We start from the raw sequence: 20,432 nt of genomic DNA on the forward strand, positions 1-20,432 counted from the left end.
ACAGATACAATATACTTCTCCAAACAAATAAATACGAAAGGAAGATAGTGTGAATTTTGAATTGGGGTAGTGTGTGAATAAACAAGCATTTCAGAGAAATAGACCTCAACTATCTACTGCAAATTATAATAAAACTGCTAAGAAATTATGCAGACTAAAGCTTACAAAACAGATGGAAGCAGAACAAAACAAATGCCTGAAGGTAAAATTACCGACCATATTGGAGATAGGCAGCAGGGGACCTATGAAACAGAAACATTTAGCAATTTGGCTGAGCTATTAAAATGCTGGCCATTCCTAAGAAATGACATTTCCCTTGGGTGACCTTTTACAGAAGTAAAATATGATTTCTTGCCTGCAAAACTAAAGCAGGTAACATATAATAATAAAATACTGGAAATTACTACAATACTAAACATAAAGGTTTAAAATAAAATCAATTGGAACTCAAACATTTGCCGCAGGTTGCTCAGATTCGGCGTTTTTCTATTTTTTCTTCTTCTCAGCTGGCTTTTCTACATTGCATAAGAACACAGAAATCATCAGGACTGGGAAAGGGCAACAACGTCAATTGGGATTATCCCAAAGTTTAAAAACATACCATAAAAATAGTTTACACTTACTTCAGTTGCCTCAGTGCAATTTTAGTCAGGATAGTTTGATGAAGGATATATACTTTCAGTATAGGACCATCCTTGGCAGAAATGTGCAATTTAAATACATTTCCTTTTGACCTCCAAAAATAGCTGCTTACTCCATTATAACATTATCTCCAGTGTACCTCAGTGCCCTATACAAATTAATATAAACTAAATATAGCTTTTCCCATGCTGCACTAAGCTCTGCCCTCCCTGCACCTTATGGATCTTCAATGGGTCCCTGATCCCTAATGCATTACATTTAAAATCCTCATGCTTATCTTCAAATCACTCACTTCAGCTTAGCCTTCCAACCTCATTATACATCTTCAATCTTCTATCCTTTCATTCTTGCTTTATGTACATTGCTGCTCCACTCACTCAACACAGCTGAAAGGATCTTAAGCTACAGCAAACCTACTCTCTGTAGCTCCTTCCCCAAACTAATTTGATGTTTCATTTCTTTCCATCTTTGAAAACCCACTCACAACAATTCTTTTGACCAAAAAAATTGTTAGTTAAGTCTCCTGACTCTCTCATCAGTTTCTTTATTCCTGTTTGTTTTTCTTTTCCCTTCTTTTCCTCCTCTAAAGTACTTGGAGACATTTTCTACATTAAACAGTCTTTGCCATCTTGCTCGTTGTTTCCGAACTAAATCACTCAGATATAGGCCAAAACACAGAATCATCACAAATCAATTGCAGCATGTTTCACTGGAACTGACAACTGCAAAGGGCTAGTTTATGGGATGAAGAAAGCCTTCAACACCACTGAATGTAGAGTAAATTCCAGCAGGTGTGCCAGCTGTGGCTTTGTTAGCACACTCTCATCCCTGAGTCACAAGGTTTTGGGTTCAAGACATGCACTAGGACTTGAGCACAAAATTCAAGGCTAACAATCAAAGGCAGTACCAATGGAGTGCCGTATTGTCAGAGGTGTTGTGGTTTTGGATGAGGCATTAAATGGGGGCCACAGCTGCTCCCTTGGATGGATGCAAAAGATCCCACGGCACAATTTCAAAGAAGAGCTTGGGAGTTCCCTAGCATCCTGACCAACATTTATCCCTCAATCACAATCATAAAAACAGGTTATCTGGTCATTGTCATGTTGCTGTTTATTTGTTAGTTAGTTTATCCATTAATCACAAGTAAGGCTTACATTAACACTGCAATGAAGTTATTGTGAAATTTTTCTAGTGCCACATTCCGGTGCCTGTTTGGGTCAATGCACCAAACCAGCACATCTTTCAGACTTGGGAGGAAACCACAGCACCCAGAGGAAACCCACGCAGAAGCAGGGGAAACATGCAAACTCCACACAGACAGTGACTCAAGCTGGGAATTGAACCCAGGTCCCTAGTGGTGCGAGGCAGCACTGCTAACCACTGTGCCACTCCATGTGAGCTTATATGAGTTTGCTGCATTTCCTGTATTACAGCTGTGACTTTGAGCAGTGGCTATGAAAGACGCTATATGTGTGAAAGTCTTTCTTTTAAAATAGTTTTGTCTTGGTTTAAATGCTTAACAACTTACGAGTACACTTGCTAGCAATTAGTTATTTTGTCCATTCACTCAATATCATTCATTAAGTTCACAGCAATCACATGGAAATAGTTAATCATTTAACATAATACTAGCCAGAGCTTCACTGTCAGTATTAACATACCATCTGCTGCTGGACTTGGTTGTATAAAACTAACCCCATGAATTTCATAACATACACTGAAGATGAATGGCTACCACAGATCAATGGTAGGACTGTAATCATTATTATAGATGATGAACACATCCTACATGAGCACGGTTTGTGGTTTTATGATGTTGGGTGGGATTTTACAGCTCTGCTTGTCCAGAAACAGTAAAATCCCACCCGAGATCAACGGACCTTTCCATACTTTGCACCCTGACTGCTCCAATTTCCGTGGCGGACGGGACAGTAAAATTCCGGCCGTTATCGGAACTCTTTAATGTGACTTGTTTTAACGCAGCCGTATTTTTTTTCTCCCCCAGAAAGAACTTAAATAAAATCCTTACTTCTGGTTTCGATTTTTGATGTTGAAGAAGAGAAAAGCACTGGACATGAACATTCCTAAGACAGTCAAAGCAGAAAGAATACTGTAGAGTGGTAAGGAAATCTTGCGCAGCTGTGGCTGTATAATAGTCCTGTCCTTCGGAGGCTCGACACCTGAAAACAGAAACAGGAGTTCAACTTAAAATGATCAAAAATAACATCCATTGAATTTCACACTGAAGTATTTAGCACAATTCATTAAATTAAATCATCAAAATCAAAAACACAGCAGCACTGGTTGCCTTGCCAACTTTGAAAGGCACCTTTTACTCATGCATCAACGTCAAAAAGCACAAGCCATCATACTCTAGCTCTGACCAAGGATTCATTATTCAATTATGTCTTTAAAATTATCTATTTCATGTTTTTTTTTTAAGAAACAAACATTATGAGGTGGATGAAGTGGTTTTCATTCATCAGACAGCTCATTTGCTTGCACTACACTGAGTTACCCTCACCTGATAATGCGAGGCCCGCTCATTCAATTATCTCTGCTGTGTTCCTGATGGTTAGAGTACTTTGTACCATGGGGTCAGATTCAAGGACATTGGACAGCTACAGCTGTTAAGGGCTGATAACTGTCCTTGAGCCAAATGTAAGAGAGGGAGAAATGTGTTTAAGGATCTTGAGACATAAAGGTATATTTCAGAAACTAATTGTTGGAGCAAAATTAGAGGAGGGCTAAAAAGAAAGGACTTCTCTGTTATTAGGACCCAGGAATAAAATTATACATGAATCAACTATGTAGTTAAAGAAAATTTAGTAAATGTAGTATAGTTGGATTTTCAGAAAGCATTTGGTAAGGTATATCACATGAGACTTGTTACAGAAATGTAGTTAAATAGAGCAAAATGGAGAGAAATTCTTTTGAGAAACAGAAAGAGCAACTGAGTGTTGCTTATCAAAAGAGAAAATGCTGGAAAATCTCAGCAGGTCTGGCAGCATCTGTAAGGTGAGAAAAGAGCTGATGTTTCAAGTCCAGATGACCCTTTATTAAAGCCCACATATTAGTGTTGCCTATGTTGGATAAAAATGAAAAGTCACAAAAGCCAAGAAGTCAGTACTTGGTCAGATTTTTAAAAATCACTTAAGAAACTGATTTGCACAGAGGGATAGGGAATAAAATCTTGAATTTGCCAATGATGCATAAAGTAAGACATTTGGCAGGAAGACTATAAAGCTTGCAAAAATAGTAGCACAGCTGTTATAGTACCAGACTGTTCTCTTGTCTGGTCTTTCAACAGTTCTCACTGCAAGGGTTGGGTATACTGTGAACAATATTCCTCCACTGCTTACTATTCTCTGCTGTCATCCGTCACCTAAAGAGGTCAGTCCATGAGTCTAGTAATCTGCTGAATTAAATAAAATGTGGGAAGAGAGCTTGTATTAATAATGGTGACCATGTAACCACTGAATTGTCATAAATATCCATCTTGTTCACCAATGTGCATTAAGGAAGGAAATCTGCCATTCTTATTTGGTCTGGGCTACATGCAAATCCAGCAACATGGACAGAAATTTTGTTGATGGTCAGAAACAGAGAGGGCAAAAGCATCAAGCATCAACATCAAGCCCTTTGCAGTACATTTATATATGTTGCACAAATTGGATAATAATTAAATGGCAACATGGTTGAGTCTTTGAATAGGTCTGGCAAATCACTCAATTGTATCAAACTTCATGATTAAGTACAATGAGAATAAAAGAGAATGAGAGGGTTCATCAAGGTAGCAAAAGTGATATGAGGAAAAATCTTTTTACGCAGTGAGTGGTTAGCATTTCGAATGCACTACCTAGAAGTGTAGTAGAGACAGGATCAATTGAAGCATTCAAAAGGAATTTTGACTATTATCTGAAAAGGAAGAATGTGCAGGGTTACAGGGAGAATGTGGGGAAATGGCGCTAGTTGAGTTGTTCATTTGGAGAATCAGTGCAGACATGGTGGATGGGCTAAATGGCCTCATTCTGCACCATAATGATTCTGTGATTCTGAAAGTGAATAGGCCAGAGATGCTGCATTCATCTACCAATCCAGATCACTATTGGAATGGTGAACTTGATTTATCTATTAATTCTTCTTTTCCTCCACAGATTCTAAGAGACCACCTGAAGGACTCAAATCCCCAATCTCATCCAAAAGAGCTGAGGACTCATTCGGGTAGACCAGTGCCACTAACACTTTCTCTGTCTCGTGCCCTACACATCTTTGTTGCAATCTCTCCAAGCTCACACCTATCACTGACGTTCTTATTTGCTTCAGTAGCTCCACCACTGATACACTATATAATTCATCACATTTCTCCCTCTCTTTACCTCTGAAGACTATATACACGGACTCAAAACATTAACTCTATTCCTCTCTCCACAGTTGCTGCCAAATCTCCAGAGTTTTTCAAACATTTTCTGTTTTTATGACCAAAACCACCCTTGGTTACTATATCGGTTTCTAGGGTAGGAATACATATGCTGATAATGGTGGCGAATTGATTGTCCTTGATTATCCATGTGCAGAATACCTTCTAGGGAGTCTGTAGTTGTGTGGCACTACCACTGTGCTAAACTGGAAGGAGGAAGCTTCAAGAACATCTTCATCATCAATGATTATGGAGTTTAGAATATACAGTGCAAAAGACAAGGCTGATGCATTTGCAACCGCCTTCAGCTAGAAGTGCAGAGTGGATGATCCAACAAGGCCTTTTCCTGAGTTTCCCAGCATCACGAATGTCAGTGACCAACCTATTTAGTTACTCCAAGCAATGGTTGAGGCCACAGGAGACAGCAAATGCCCTGGATACTGACAACATCCCAGCTGCATTGCTGAAGTCTTGTGCCCCAGAACCAGTAAGTATCTTTAATCAAGCCCTTGCAGTACATTAATAACACTGGCTTTTACACAACAAAGTGGAAAATTTTCTGATACAGAAAACAGGACAAATCCAAGTCAGCCAATTTCAGCCCCACTGGTCTATTCACAGTCATCAAAAAGCTTATAGAAGATGTTGCTGGCAGTGCTATCAAGACAATTTTTTTCATCAATAACCTGTTCATTAATGTTCGGGTTAGGTTTCATTAGGACTATGTGGTGAGGTGAGAGTGACTGTTCTTGGTATCAGGGCAGAATCTAATTAAATGTAACATTAAGGGACACAAGTAAAATTGAAGTCAATGGGACTTAGGGCGAAAAGATTGTCACTGTCTGGTATTATACCTAGCCTAATAGAAGGTGGTTGTGAATGTTGCAGGTCAATCAACCACAAGACATCACTGCAGGAGTACTCCAGTGCTGTTTATTCCACCAAAATATCTTCAGTTGCTTCATCAATTATTACTCCTCCATTAGAAGTTTAGAAGGGGAATGCTTGTTCATGATTGCAGTGCTCAATTCCAATCACAATTTTTCAAATAGGAACATAAGAAGAAGGAGGGATTGACCATAAGCAACCATATATCAAGCCTCTTCCACTATTCAATATGATCATGGCTGATCTTGGGCTTTAAATCTACAGCCTGTTCCTTGATTCCAAGAGACCAAAAATCCATTCAACTCAGCCTTAAATGCATCTAATGAGAGAGCCTCCTTAAATCTCTAGGGATAGAAAATTCCAAAGATCCACAGTTTGAAGTAATTCTTCCTCATCTCAGTCCTAATTGATCAACCCCCATGTTGAGACTGTACCTCCGTATTTTAGATTCCCTGACCAGCAGAAATAATCTCTCACTATCCATCCTATTAAAGTTTATCAGGATCTTGTATGCTTCAATGAGATTGCCTCTTCTAAACTCCAGAGAATACAGGCTCAAATTAATCTGCCTCTCATCACAGGATAATACCTCATTGCAGAAATCAATTTAGTACCACCTCTAATACAATTATATCTTTCCATATGGGGATCAAAGCAATATTCCAGATGTAGCTTTACCAAAGTCCTGTACAATTTTAGCAAGGTGCCTTTATTCCTGTACTCCAATCACCATGAAATAAAGGTTAATATGCCATTTGCCTTCTAATTGCTTGCTGTACCCTCATGCTAATTTTCTCTGTGTCAGTATGTGCCTGCATGCAATAAGACACGCACAAAACTCAGGCTTGCGATGATAAGGTGGCAAGTGTCAGACCAAAACTGTGTCCCGCAAGAGACAGTTTAACCACCTCCACCTGACATTTGTATCTCCCACAATTGACATCCTTTGGATAACTATTAAACAGAAACTTAACTAGACCACAGCCAGGAGTGTGATGACGTCTTGTAGTTGATTGACCTGCAACATTCACAACCACCTTCTATTAGGCTAGGTATAATAGGAGTGTGATGAAATATATTCCATTTGTCTGGATGCATGCAGCTCCAACAATACATAAGCAGCTTACACTAGTAGTTTTACTGCTTTATTTGGACTTTCAGAAGGCTTTCAACAAAGTCCCACATAAGCAATTAGTACGTAAAATAAAGTGCATGGGACTGGGGGTAGTGCATTGAGATGAACAGAAAACTGGTTTGCAGACAAGAAACAAAGAGTAGGAATAAATGGGTCTTCTCCTGAATGGTAGGCAGTGACTCGTGGAGGATTACAGGGATCAGTGCTAGGACCTCAACTATTCACACTATATATATTCATGACTTAGGTGAGTGTAATACCTTCAAATTTGCAAACCACACAAAGCTGCTTGGAAGGGTGAATTGTGAGGTGGACGCAGAGATGTTTCAGTGTGAGTAGAAAATTGAATGAGCAGGCAAATGGATGGCAGATGCAGTATAATGTGGATTAAAGTGAGGTTATCCACTTTGGTAGCAAAAACAGGAAGGCAATTATCTGCATGGCTACAAAGAGAGAATTATGCAATGAGACCTGAGTGTCCTTGTACACCAATTGCTGTTAGTATGCATGCAAGTGCAGCAGGCAGTAAAGAAGGCAATGGTCTTCAGATTGAGATGATGAGAGTACAGGGATGTCTTGCTGCAATTATACAGGGACTTGATAAGGCCACACCCAGAATATTGTATGCAGTTTTGGTCTCCTTATCTGAGGAAGAATGTTCTTGCCATGGAGGGAGTCAAATGAAGATTTACCAGACTAATTCCTGGTATGGCAGGACTGACTTTTGAGGAGAGATTGAGTCAGTTAGGATTATATTTGCCAGTGTTTAGAAGAATAAGGAGATATCTCACAGAAACCTGTAATATTTGAATAGGGCTAGACAGGATAGATGCAGAAAGGATGTCACTGATGGTGGGGAAGTCCAGGACCAGGGATTACAGTCTAAGGATATGGAGTATACTTTTTAGGACTAGGATGAAGAGGAATTTCTTCACCCAGAGAGTTGTGAGCGTGTGGAATTCTCACCACAGAAAGCAGTTGAGGCCAAAACATTGTATGTTTTCAAGATGAGTTAGATTTAGACCTTGGAGCTAAAGGGATCAACGGATATAGGGGGGAAGGTGGGATATGGTTATTGAGTTGGATGATCAACTATGATCATAATGAATGGCAGAGCAGGAATCAAGGACCAAATAGTCTACTCCTGCTCTTATTTCCTGTATTTTTATGTTTACATTGATCATGGAAGCTAAAATTTTAACTCTGTAGCACGCAGCGGAATCCCAAATTTCAGGTTCCCACCTTAGTCTCAACAAAGATATCAGATATGAACATTCTGCTTGTCCTACCTTGAAACCTAAGAGTGTTGTTAATTAACTCCAGGGAGTCAGCTATGGCATTGTATTCTCCAACTTTAACTTCTATTTTATCTGTAAAGGAACAGAGAAAATTTCATTCATGTGTTTCCTGCATTACATTAAGCAATTTCATTGCGAATGTTATATTTTCTTTACAGCCATAATTCACACTCGGCTGATAGGTTGAATAATCTGGCAACAAATAACTCCATTTTGTACCTGAAATATTCAGTCATGCAAGTGAATATTTCTTTCAGAACTGAATGAAAATGATATTAATATAGTAAGTTAGGAACCAGATTTTCATACACCGACAAACTACACCGTCATCCGGAGTAGAAAGCGTCTCATTTCATTAAAATTCCCATTTATATCTGTCAAACAAAATATCAAACTTTTTCAGGTGGATTGTTTCTTAGATACCAAAAATTAACATGTTTGTGAATCCCTCCCAGAAAAGTGACATTGGATACATTGGCACAGTGAATCATTTAAGCCAAATAATTGTAATAATTAGGATACATAAGCAGATTTTATGACAAGGCACTCCCAATGCAGAATTTCCTCTCAGGAAATGTTCTCTCTGGAATTTGATCATAGATCAATGTGTCCAATTCACAGGCAGTATAGCTCTTTGCCCAGTCTTTAATCTTTCATTTCCTTTTGGTATAATACACAGATAATGATGTCCAAAATAATAAGAGGGCATGTTTAAACCTTGATCATCTGTGGAGGGATATTGCTCTCCTGGTAGTTTAATGAGATCTATGAATATACATACATATATCTGGAATAGATGAATGTGTCTTAAATCCCTAGTCTATTACTGATAAGAATGCATTAGATCTCAACTGATCTGTTGATAATTTGATGTCCTGCAATGCCAGAATGTGCATAAACATTAGCTTACATTATAAACACATATGGCATCACTGCTGACTCTCATTTCATTAATGTATTCTTTTCTGATAAATTATTTATAATGCAGAATCACAGCTTCACCTACTGATAAGCTTCTTTTCTTCACCAAATATGTTTACTTATCCATTTGGAGTTAAATTTGGGACATTTACTTGATAAACTGCATATAATGGTAGCTTCATAAATGATAACTTCTACCATATTGGTTTCCAGATCATATGGTGCTTTCAAGAATACTGAACCAAGCTGCCAGTCTGTACTGCTGTTTTCTGAGGCTGGTGCCATAAGCGTCAAATAAGGGCAGGCTTTGTTATACTCATCCTATGTAACACTCCTCCACTTTGTTAATCATCAGAAGCTTTAAACACTGTGCTGTTGTATTGAAAGGTCACAAAATGTTTTTTTCTGATTTAACATTTTATTAACATTCCTTGGTTTTTTGCTTTTACAAAGTTCCTCTTGTAGCAATGTGAAACGTTAAAACACTTCTCTCTATATTCAGCCTTAAGTGGCCAGATACTTCACAATTTCAAAGGCTGCTTAAAGATGCAGACTGGAATATATTGAACCTGCCAGAGCACAGCTGACATGATGATTGGGGGGATGGTTGTGTGGGGGGTAGTTTATGGGTTGGTGGTGGTGGTGGTTTTGGCTTGGAGGATCAGGTGGGAATACCCACATCAGATTCATAGGAAAATATTCCCCAATTAAGTCGGAGGTGGGAAGTGTCCAAAAGGGGAATGCTGCTGTCGGCGGATGCCGATTTAGCTTATTAATGAGCCATGTGACAGCAATTATCAAACAGAATTTAGTGGTAACTAATGGACTTAATGGGACCAGTACCTCCTGAATGCTGTCCAGCAACCCTGGGGTTTGTGAGCATCCTCGTAGAGAGCATTTCTTGTTGTCTGACATTCAGTGCCCAGTGGAGGGATCCAGTATTGGGAAGATGGGGAGGAGGAGAAGCAGTGCTGAAAGCCAACCCCTGTCCTCTCTTTGACGTCTCTAAACCTGCCTCTCCGGTGGCCTTCTGCGTGCAGCCCCATGCTGTCACACATACCAAGGATTCAGCTGGCTTGACAGCATACTTGCTGTAACCAGAGTTCCTAGTGGCATTGCTGACAACAGCTGGTTCCTGATTGGCTTGCAGCTCTCAGAGGAGTGGGATTTCCATCCCACTGGGGTTTGGATTGCCTGAGCAGCTTGATACTGGACAGTTAAGTATTTGAGGACACTTAGACCACACTGAGTAACCCCCTCGGAGTAAACGCGAGGTTCCCACCTGTGCTCCAACAGGCTGTGGAGGGACTTGGGGTGGGGGTGGGAGGCCCATTGTTGGCATTAAATACCAGCTGATTTTCTTGCAAATGATGACTGTCCTCAGGTTTTTGGAATTTTTTTCTCATTGACATCGACTTTGCTGGGATTCACTGGCGATTTACTTAATTTAATGCTTTCTTGATGCAAAGGGCTTTTAATTTCACCTCCGCTCTGGCTTTCAGCTCTTGTGCACATATCTGAATTGACTCTGGAAAGACTTAAAGCTGAAGGGATCTGGTGGAAACCAAACTGAGAATCAATGGGTAGGATAGTGGTAAGTGGGTGCCACCTCAAGGCAGTGTTAATTTGAACTGGAGGAAACTTACTGGGCAACAATTGTCAAACTCAGATTTATCCTGCTAACACATTTTTGGCTTCTCTTACTCAGATTTCATGCAAGAGAAATAATAATGTTCAAGTCTTTTCCATGGAAAAATGGTTAAAGAATCCTAAACCAGGATATATTCCTGGTGATGTTTAAATAAAAGCTTTAGTAACAGCACTGATGAACAATTGCTTTGTAACTCAGATTTGTACAGCATATAATGAGCTTGGTTTCTGATTTGAATCTAACTTCTCTTATCAATCAAATTAGTATTGGATCATATTACAACAGCTGTGCCAGTGTTTATAATAACCAATTCTGCTGATCCTATTAATGCCTGCACAATTTATATATTCTTAGTGGAATAGACTGCCGAGTGATGTTGTACAAGTCTTTCAGAATGAAAACATCAGCCCTGGGAAAATTCTACATGTTAAAAATCTCCTATAAGTAAATCCAGCAGCTAATGCACTACAGTAGTTGCCCAAAAGGTCAATTCTCTTGCTGTTAGAAAATGGATCTGGAGGAGAATTTAAAGCAGTATTTCTGTTGCATTGAGGAATTTTCTGTGTGGCAGGAAGAACAACGGATAGAACTTTAACTCAAAAAAAGCAAGCACCCTGGGTCAGGTGGAGAGTTAATGGCCACGATTCTTCCAAAAAAATCTATGTGCTGCCGTCAGTGGGAAAAGCAGACTGTTTGCACTGGTGCTAGCAGCGCTAACTAGGTGTGATTCAACCACTCTTTCGTTGCAAAAAAAACCCTCCAACATGAAATACTTTGGCAAACCTGGCTTCACAGAAATCACAGTGTCCTTTTTTAAGGGTGCCCTGATTTCAGGATACAGTAAGAATTCTCACAACGCTAGGTTAAAGTCCAACAGGTTTACTTGATAGTAAATGCCACAAGCTTTTGGAACGCTGTTCCTTCATCAGGTGAGTGGAGAGTTCTGATCAGAAACAGGGCATTTAAGGCACACACAGTTTACAGGATACTGATTAGAATGCGAGTCTTTACACTATTCAAGTCTTAAACGTGCAGTTAATGTGAGTGGAGATAGCATTAAGCATAGGTTAAAGAGATGTGTATTGTCTCCAGACAGGACAGTAAGTGAGATGTTGCAAGTTCAGGCAGGTCATAGGGGTTACAGATAGTGTGACACGAACCCAAGATCCTGGTTCAGGCCATCCTCATCTGTGCTGAACTTGGCTATCAGTTTCTGCTCAGCGACTCTGCACTGTCGTATGTCGTGAAGACCATCTTGGAGGACGTTTACCCGAAGATCAGAGGCCGAATGCCTGTGATTGCTGAAGTGTTTGCCAACAGGAATGGAACAATCTTGCCTGGTTATTGTTGAGCGGTGTTTATTCATCCGTTGTCGTAGCTAAAGCCAAGGCGGCCTTCACGGCATACAACAATCGCTGAGCAGAAACTGATAGCCAAGTTCCGCACACATGAAAACGGCCTCGACCAGGATCTTGGGTTCATGTCACATGATCTGTAACCCCCATGACTTGCCTGAACTTGCAACATCTCACTTACTGTCCTGTCTGGAGACAATACACATCTCTTTAACCTATGCTAATGCTATCTCCACTCACATTGTCTGCATCTTTAAGACTTAAATAGCAGATTAGCTGTAAAGATGCACATTCTAATCAGTATTCTGTAAACTGTGTGTGCCTTTATATGTTTGCTTCTGATCAGAACTCCCCACTCACCTGACAAAGGAACAGCGTTCCGAAAGCTAGTGGTGTTTACTAAGAAAGACACCTGTTGGGCTTTAACCTGGTGTTGTGAGACTTCTTACAGTATTTACCCCAGTCCAACAGTGGCATCTCCACTTCAGAATACAGTGCCAGGCAACCTCCTCCCCCCCCCACCATTGTAACCCACTGCAGACAAGGGAGCATCCCCAACCCTTCAGGCAACCTCCCCCAAACCAATAAATGTTTGGGTAAACCCCCATCACGCCATACCATCATTTCAGGATGACCAAATCCCATTACCTCTCACCTAGAGTGAGACCAAACCCACCCCATCAGAAGCTTCATGCTTAACCCCCCAGTCAGAAGTCTCAACCTTCTCCCCCTGCCTCCACTAGAGGGACTTCAGGCAGTTAGCATGGACTGGATGGACTGTAGCTGTTCTAATAGCCTTTAGGAAAGGAGACCTGCTTTCCTTTCCCAGACTGGCCTACATACGGCTCCAGTCCCCCACACAACTGATCAACTCTATGTTTGTATTTTCAACTGCAACCTCATAAAGAAACATCTATCTAGAAAGAAGGAATTAGATGAATGGGTGAAAAGAAAGTGCAGTAAAAATTTGTCTTGGGCTGTAGCACAAAACAAGCCTTTTGAGGGCAGCCATGAATGAGTAGACTTTTTTTCAGGTGTATTTCTTTATTATAAAACAATAACAATACCTATTATTAAACAAAAACAGATATTTGTCTGTATCAACAAATTGCAATTGACTTAGGAGTCCTGGCTATAATTTTCACAAGAAATTTAAACATGTAGAAAGCTATTTTCAAATTTTTAACATGAATTGCAAGCATTGAATTTGTAATGCCTGTGAGGGAGTCATGAGTTCTGGCAAACTTTCATGATGGAGTTAATCCTGCAGTTTTCACAAACCCAGTAACAATGGTTAAGTCATAGGTGCAGGATTTTTGTCTCTCCACACAGACTCAAGATATCCATTTGTACCAAAACATAAACATGGCTAAAAGTGACTAGCTGCCACTGGGGCCTTAGTGAATGGCCAAGTGGCATTAATATATATTATCATCTTTCTTATTCCCTTTTCCCTGAATTATTTTTATCCTGTAGGATTTGAGAATGTTTTATTTTGCTACTTGGGATGTTTGAGCATCCACCGTATTAATGTAAGCCCTCCATTAAATCTATAAGCCGTAGAAATTTTAACAGAAGATTTGCTGAGATAACCTGAATAACCTCTTGCTTCTAGTTGGTCAAAAAAGAAAAAAAATCATGTGAAATGACCAGCACAATGCATATAGACAAGGGATCCCAAGACTTTAGATAAGCGAGTGGGAGCACATAATCTCTTCCATCAGGCTGCTGTCAAATGTTAAGCTTGAAGGCCTGTATATTCCTGTCAGTATGACAAATCCCTTCCCAGATACTCTGACACATTTAGTAAAGTCTTATAGTTAAGTGATAGTGAAGGAAATTGGACTTTAACAATTTCAATTTGTGTGGTTTTACCTGATGGTAACCATTTAAGAAGACAAAAAACACTATTTCATTTATGACAATTCTCCTCTTCTGTGGTACAAACTACTTCCATGGCAATGTTAGCAGCATATGGCAATCAAAGCAAACTAGGCAGTGGCCTCATTGAAGCAGAGGTGGTTCTTAATTCTTTTTGAACTCTCTTCTGCCCAATCAAATTGGCCAGAGAATGGGCAGCCTATGGAATTCACTACCAGAAAGTAGTCGAGACCAAACATTAATTGTTTTCAAGTAGTTAGATATAGCATTTGAGGCAAAGGGGATCAACGGATATGGAGTAAGGTGGGATCAGGCTATTGAGTTGGATGAACAGTCGTTCATCCAGAGCAGGTTTGAAGAGCTGAATGGCCACCTCCTGCTCCTATTTTCTATGTTTCTATGAAACAAAGGTATTAAGATCAAGCAGAGACATATTCAGTTGCTGTGGTGCGAAGTTTTAAACACCCCTGCACCCATGTATCTCAGTCTCGAGCAGTGCAGTATGACGATTATATACCAAAGTGTTAGACTTTGGATTACATGTGCCAAAAGGCAGGGAAACCAGGCAGGTTTTCATTCACATCCTCACCATCATTCACACGTGGCGAAGCAGTAACTGTCACTACTGGAATGGAGGAAGGAAATCCTAACTAATGCAAGATATGGCGTAGGGGCACTGTTTTCTACTTGTTTATCTTGATTTTTCTTCACTGTTTGATTTTGGCCAGTATCATGGAGTCCTATGTGTTCATATACCATCAGTCAGGTTTTCTTGACCTCCTTTGCCCTCCATATAAACATAGGACTGAATTTAATGCTCTGCCCTTGCTTCAGGTGAGGTCATTCAATGGCCAATTATTGATCACTTAGAGGCCATTTCTCACCCAGCCTCAATTTTTAGGCTGGCGGGAGGGGCTCCAAGAATAGAGGAAGTTCAAAAATAATCAGGTTAAGGCCTTGGTGGGAAGTAGAGTGGAGTTGCCTCCATGAGAAACCCTCCCTAAACTGTAGGCCCCTACCCCTTTAGGTCCAGTAACCACTGGGACCCCCTACCTCTGGCCTCTCCAGCAACACCCCAATCCCTCACTGTCCACCCATACAGGCCTCCCCTACCCTCCCAGTCCTGTGACCCCATGCCACCCCCCCCCCCCCCCCCCCCCCCCGCTACCCCCACCCTCCCAAAAGCTTACCTTTACCTGGAATCCTGTAAAGCTGCAGTCCAATCCTGTCCAATCAAATTGCCGAGCAGCTCTCAAAGGCAGGACTTCCTCCTGATTTAGGTTTGGAAGTCCCAACTACAGACAATTATTGTTCATTGGAGCAGGAAGAGTCATTGGGGATGTGTTCCCTGCTGACTCTTTGGATGGCAGGAAGGGAAACTCTACCATCCTAAAAACCCTGGCCAGACCAATCAATGAAAGTCAAACTAAATCCTGAAAAGTGATCATTTTTACAAAATGACAATAAAATTAGATCTCAGATTGTGATATGTACCCAGTGCCTTTCATGGGGAGCATGGAAGCTGGTGGACAATAGCAGAAAATGTTTAACTAGATGGTGCTCTGAAACAATACAATCTTGGAAAAAAGTGATCAGGGAAAGCATCACACACTGTTCAGCTTACCTTGAAACTGTGAGAATATGATAGTCCCCATTCGCTCTCCATTTCTAAACACAACTTGCCCCTGTCAACAAAATGATAAGATCATTTCAAAATGGTGGAGCATATTACAACTTTATCTAAGAAGTTTTAATGTGGATTTAGTGTGCCGCTTATGTCCAAAAACATCCCCATATTTTTTCATAAGCTGTAACTATTAACAATTCCAAAGGGTAATCCATTCACAACCAACCCACTGATTCCAGGCAGATTTTCCAACAACAAATTTGAAATATCAGTTGAATATCATTGTGGTAAAATAATGCTCTCAGAGATATTGCGCTTCTCCACAGGTGCCAGGTAGTAGACCTTGCTGATAGACTCAATACTGAAAGACATCCAAGGCCTACTAGTGTCTCAGTAAAGATGCTGTAAAAAAATGAGGTTTGGTATATTTAAGTCTAATTAAATGTGCAATACAATGATAATTGATAATTACAGCCAAATAACCTCTCTGACCCTGAATATTAATATTACAGGTGAGGCATATCATTCCTACAGAAGTCAATTTTGTCGACAATTTGAAAAAAACAGTGGGCAGAATTTTCTCTAAAAAATTCTAAATGTCAAACAGGCAAGAAAATGGGAGGTTTTCTCTCACGTTTTCCAGCGAGTTAAGTGAGTTTACAGCAGCCAGTGCAATTCCTGCCAGTAGGAGTGTGGAGCCTATTCATGCCGGGAAGACGGATGCACACGGTTAGGGGCACCATTGTGCAGGTGTCCTGATCTCCCAGTATGCTGTGTACACACTGTTGGACAGTGCTAGGGTACACAGTGCCCAGGTGCCAAGCTGGTGAGCCATCACATTAGGTCCCTGCTCACCCATATGGACCCATGAGTTTGGTGAGCTTAGACTATTACCTCCTGGGCACGTTAATGACATTAGTATTCCCAGGCACGAGGCTGATTTCACTGACAGAATAGGGCTGGCAATATCAGGAGAGGCGAGAAATGGGGCACGAACCCGATTTTTCACCTCTCACTCATATTTCCCACCTCATTATGCTATTCTGCCCCATATTGTTCTTACTTTTTCTGACAGTCTTGTTTATCTCTCTCTTAATCCTACCTGACTTCCCCAATCTTTATTCCAGTTTGAGTACATGGTTTAAATCTCATTTATACTTCCTGTTGTTCATATCCTTCTTTGTAATTAAATTGGCTTTGAGTGAGTGAAAATGTCACCCTCTGTTCTTGTTCAGATTCTTCAACCTGATTCACTTGTTGCCTACTAATTGGCACCCAGGTGTCCTCTAGAGGTGTCACAGTGAATCAGATGTCAGATTAGAGCAAGTCTCCACTCTATAGCTTGCAAAAAAAAAGACAGCTGTCAGCAAGGTGAATGCTGACAGCTGTTCCTCCCAGCAGACTCTAAAATCTGAGCCAATATTGTGCTTTGAATAGGTAAGCCTGAGCGGAAAAACAAATAAACAAGACAAGAGTTGAAGAAATCATGAAATGATAATAAACAAGGCAAAAATCTTGGGCCCACTGTCATCCAATTTTAGTTCCATTTTCCCAGATTGCCTCCTCTCATTTCCACCATCAGCCCTGTCTGGCCCCCACCCTCATACCTATCCTGGTGGCTGATTCAGTAAAAGTGACACAGTTACCAGGTTGCCAGAGTAACTATATTTCAGTCTAAGTGCCAACAATTATCTTGCAAATTGAATCTCTGTCTATATATGCCCCGTTTGTGGACCCAATCCTCCACTCACCCGATGAAGGGGCAGCGCTCTGCAAGCTTGTGCTACCAAATAAACCTGTTGGACGTTAACCTGGTGTTGTGAGACTTCTTACTGTAAGTGCCAACAGTGTGAAAACTGACTTAAATAGAAGATAGTCATCATGGGCTTTCACGAATAGAGGTAGAGCTGTGATGTTACATTAACTATTTTTATCAAGGGTATCGGTAAAATGCTGAAAATATTGCCATTCTGAGCTTTGTAGTGGAAACTTGCCCTAATCTGACAACTGATTCAGTGTGACACCTGGGTGCCAAGTAGTACAGTAAGAAGTCTCACAACACCAGGTTAAAGTCCAAAAGTTTATTTGGTAGCACGCACTTTCAGAGCGCTGCTCCTTCTTCAGGTGAGTGAAGAGTTGTGTTCACAAACAGGCACACAGTATGCCCTGTTTGTATGCCCTGTTTGTGAAAACAGCTCTTCATTCACCTGAAGAAGGGACAACACTCTGAAAGCTAGTGCTACCAAATAAACTTGTTGGACTTTAACCTGGTGTTGTGAGTCTTCTTACTGTGCTTACCTTAGTCCAATGCCGGCATCTCCACGTTATGCCAATTAGTAGACAACAAATGAATCAGGTTGAAGAATCAGCCCAACCAGCTTCAGATTGATACTCCACACCCACATTCCTGTGCTAAATGTATTTAGTGCCTGTCTCGCCCAACTTTCCTGACTCAGACCCAGTGAGATTCAAGAAACCAGCAGGCTCCTGATTCCAGTGTTGGAGTCAAAAGAATTGAAGTGAAGGAAGGCATGCTCTTTTTTTTACAGCTGCTGTAAAAGCAGGTGAGTTTAAAGGTCCCATTGAAAATAACAAGCAGGAGAAGATAAGATTCTAAAGTAAGTGGATGGAATGTGAAGGGTGAGAGTGTTAGATATTGAGGGTGGTCAGTCATTATGATGCCAGACGTCAGAGGGAGGAGGAACGGACATTGGGATGGTGGATGCTGGTACTTGGAGAGTTTGGATAGGGTCATATCTTGGGAGGGGGGGGGGGCGTGGTTTGGGTTGTGTCAGACGTAGACCTGCTGGGTCAGGGGGCTATGGGTGGGAAATACTGGGATGTGGTTATAGTGCCAGACATAAGGGGCTTGGGTGGGGGAGGGATTTAGGTTGTGCTGGACATTGGGTGGGGGGGTAGATGAGTCAGGTTGGTGACAGGGTCTCGTCGAGTCAGGTGGTGCAGCTTGGGTCAGGTCATGAACAGGGTCTGGCTGGGTTGGGAGAGGTGGGGGCAGTGGGTTAGTTTGGGTCAGGGGGCAGGTCAGGTCAGTTGGGCCTGATAAGATCAGGTGGTGTCCAGCTCGGTTGGTTCAGGGTGGAGGGATTGGGGGAGCTTGAAATAAGTCATGGCGTGGGGAGGGGATAAGATCCAACCAGGCTGAGTCAGGGGCTGAGGTGCAGAGGATGGATTGAGACAGATGATGCTGGGGTGGGGTGCTTGGGTTGGGTTAAGTATGGGGCTTGGGGAATCCTGTGTGGGGAGGGGGATCAGGGCTGGGGAATACATTGGGAGGATTGCTTAGTGCGTGAGGGGAGAGAGTTTGGTGAGCAGCGTATGAGTGTCCCGTGTTTTTATTTCTTCTAACTCTTCTGAGTAACCATTAGTGTAACATTTGTAGAACCATCCTACTTTAGCAATTTAAATCACTTTGTCCGTTTATTCCCAGTGCAGCTGAGTTTACGAGACAATTGTCCAGGGCGGCATGGTGGCTAGCACTGCTGCCTCTCAGCGCCAGTGACCCAGGTTCAATTCTGGCCTCAGGTGACTGCCTGTGTGGAGTTTGCACATCCTCCCCATGTCTGCATGAGTTTCCTCCGGTTTCCTTCCACGTCTATAGATGTGCATATTAGATGGATTGACCTTGATATATTGCCCCTTAGTGTCAGGAGGATTAGCTGGATAAATACATGGGGTTACAGGGATAGGGCATGGATGGGATTGTAGTTGGTGCAGGCTTGATGAGCCAAATGGCCTCTTCCTGCACTGTAAAGATTCTATAATTCTATGCCAGATAATGCTTCTGGACAATTGATGCATCAACCCTTACCTGGGAACTTCCCAGGGGGATTCCCCAGCAAATGTTTGGGGCACGCCTCAAATCTGCTGCTGCAGGACCAGAAAGTTACAGGCTCTTCTGAAATGATTAATTATGGGAGTCATTTACTCCAAAACATGCATTTTCTTTAACATCAATAAATGACCTTGATGCTGTCGATGAGGTGTTGCATGTAAGTGCATAAGAAAGTCTAAAACTGAATATGACTAAAATTTAACACCAAAGTGATGGATCACATAAACATTTTATGAAGTTTTCTGATCTACTGCTATAACTTTGTTCAAGATTTGTGGAAACCATATACAAATGGTTTAAATTCTCATTTCCAATATACCTTTGCACTAAAAAAAAAGCACTGCAATGGCATAGCATTATAATTCCCATTCACACTTGCAAACTGTCCACTACAAATCAGTGATTAGCCATTAGGAGTGGTAAAGTTGGGTAATTATTCCCTAATAAAAACAAAATACTGCTGGGAATTTAAGTAAAAACTGAAGAGCGAGAAACATTCAGCAGTTCAGGCAGAATTTGTGGAGAGATGAACAGAGAACTGACCTGAATCATTAATTGTGTTTCCTTTTCCACTCACTACCAGACCTGCTGAATATTTCCAGCATTATCTGATTATTCTCTACGCTGTTCCACAATTGCACCACCTGTCCTGACATTATCCTGACTAAGATCAGTTAATTTAGCATAGAACAGGGATAAAATCTGTCAATTTACCAACCTAGAATATTTCGGACCATATTTTTATTTGAAAAGCATCTGTT

At 41.1% G+C, this 20,432-nt stretch overlaps 1 protein-coding gene across 3 annotated transcripts in view; it reads right to left on the minus strand.

Moving 5' to 3' along the window:
• Window positions 1–20,432, minus strand: part of gabbr2 (gamma-aminobutyric acid (GABA) B receptor, 2) — a 909,903-nt gene that overhangs the window by 159,048 nt on the left and 730,423 nt on the right. For all 3 annotated transcript variants that reach the window (XM_080208032.1, XM_080208024.1, XM_080208042.1), the window contains exons 8-10: window positions 15,816–15,876; window positions 8,375–8,455; window positions 2,672–2,822 (exon numbers count right to left, since the gene is read on the minus strand). In XM_080208032.1, coding sequence (XP_080064158.1) covers window positions 2,672–2,822; window positions 8,375–8,455; window positions 15,816–15,876 — 293 coding nt within the window. The remainder of the gene's footprint in view (window positions 1–2,671; window positions 2,823–8,374; window positions 8,456–15,815; window positions 15,877–20,432) is intronic.

Source organism: Carcharhinus amblyrhynchos, chromosome 2, assembly GCF_965287045.1.
Source record: "Carcharhinus amblyrhynchos chromosome 2, sCarAmb.v2.hapA, whole genome shotgun sequence".
NCBI lineage: Eukaryota > Metazoa > Chordata > Chondrichthyes > Carcharhiniformes > Carcharhinidae > Carcharhinus > Carcharhinus amblyrhynchos.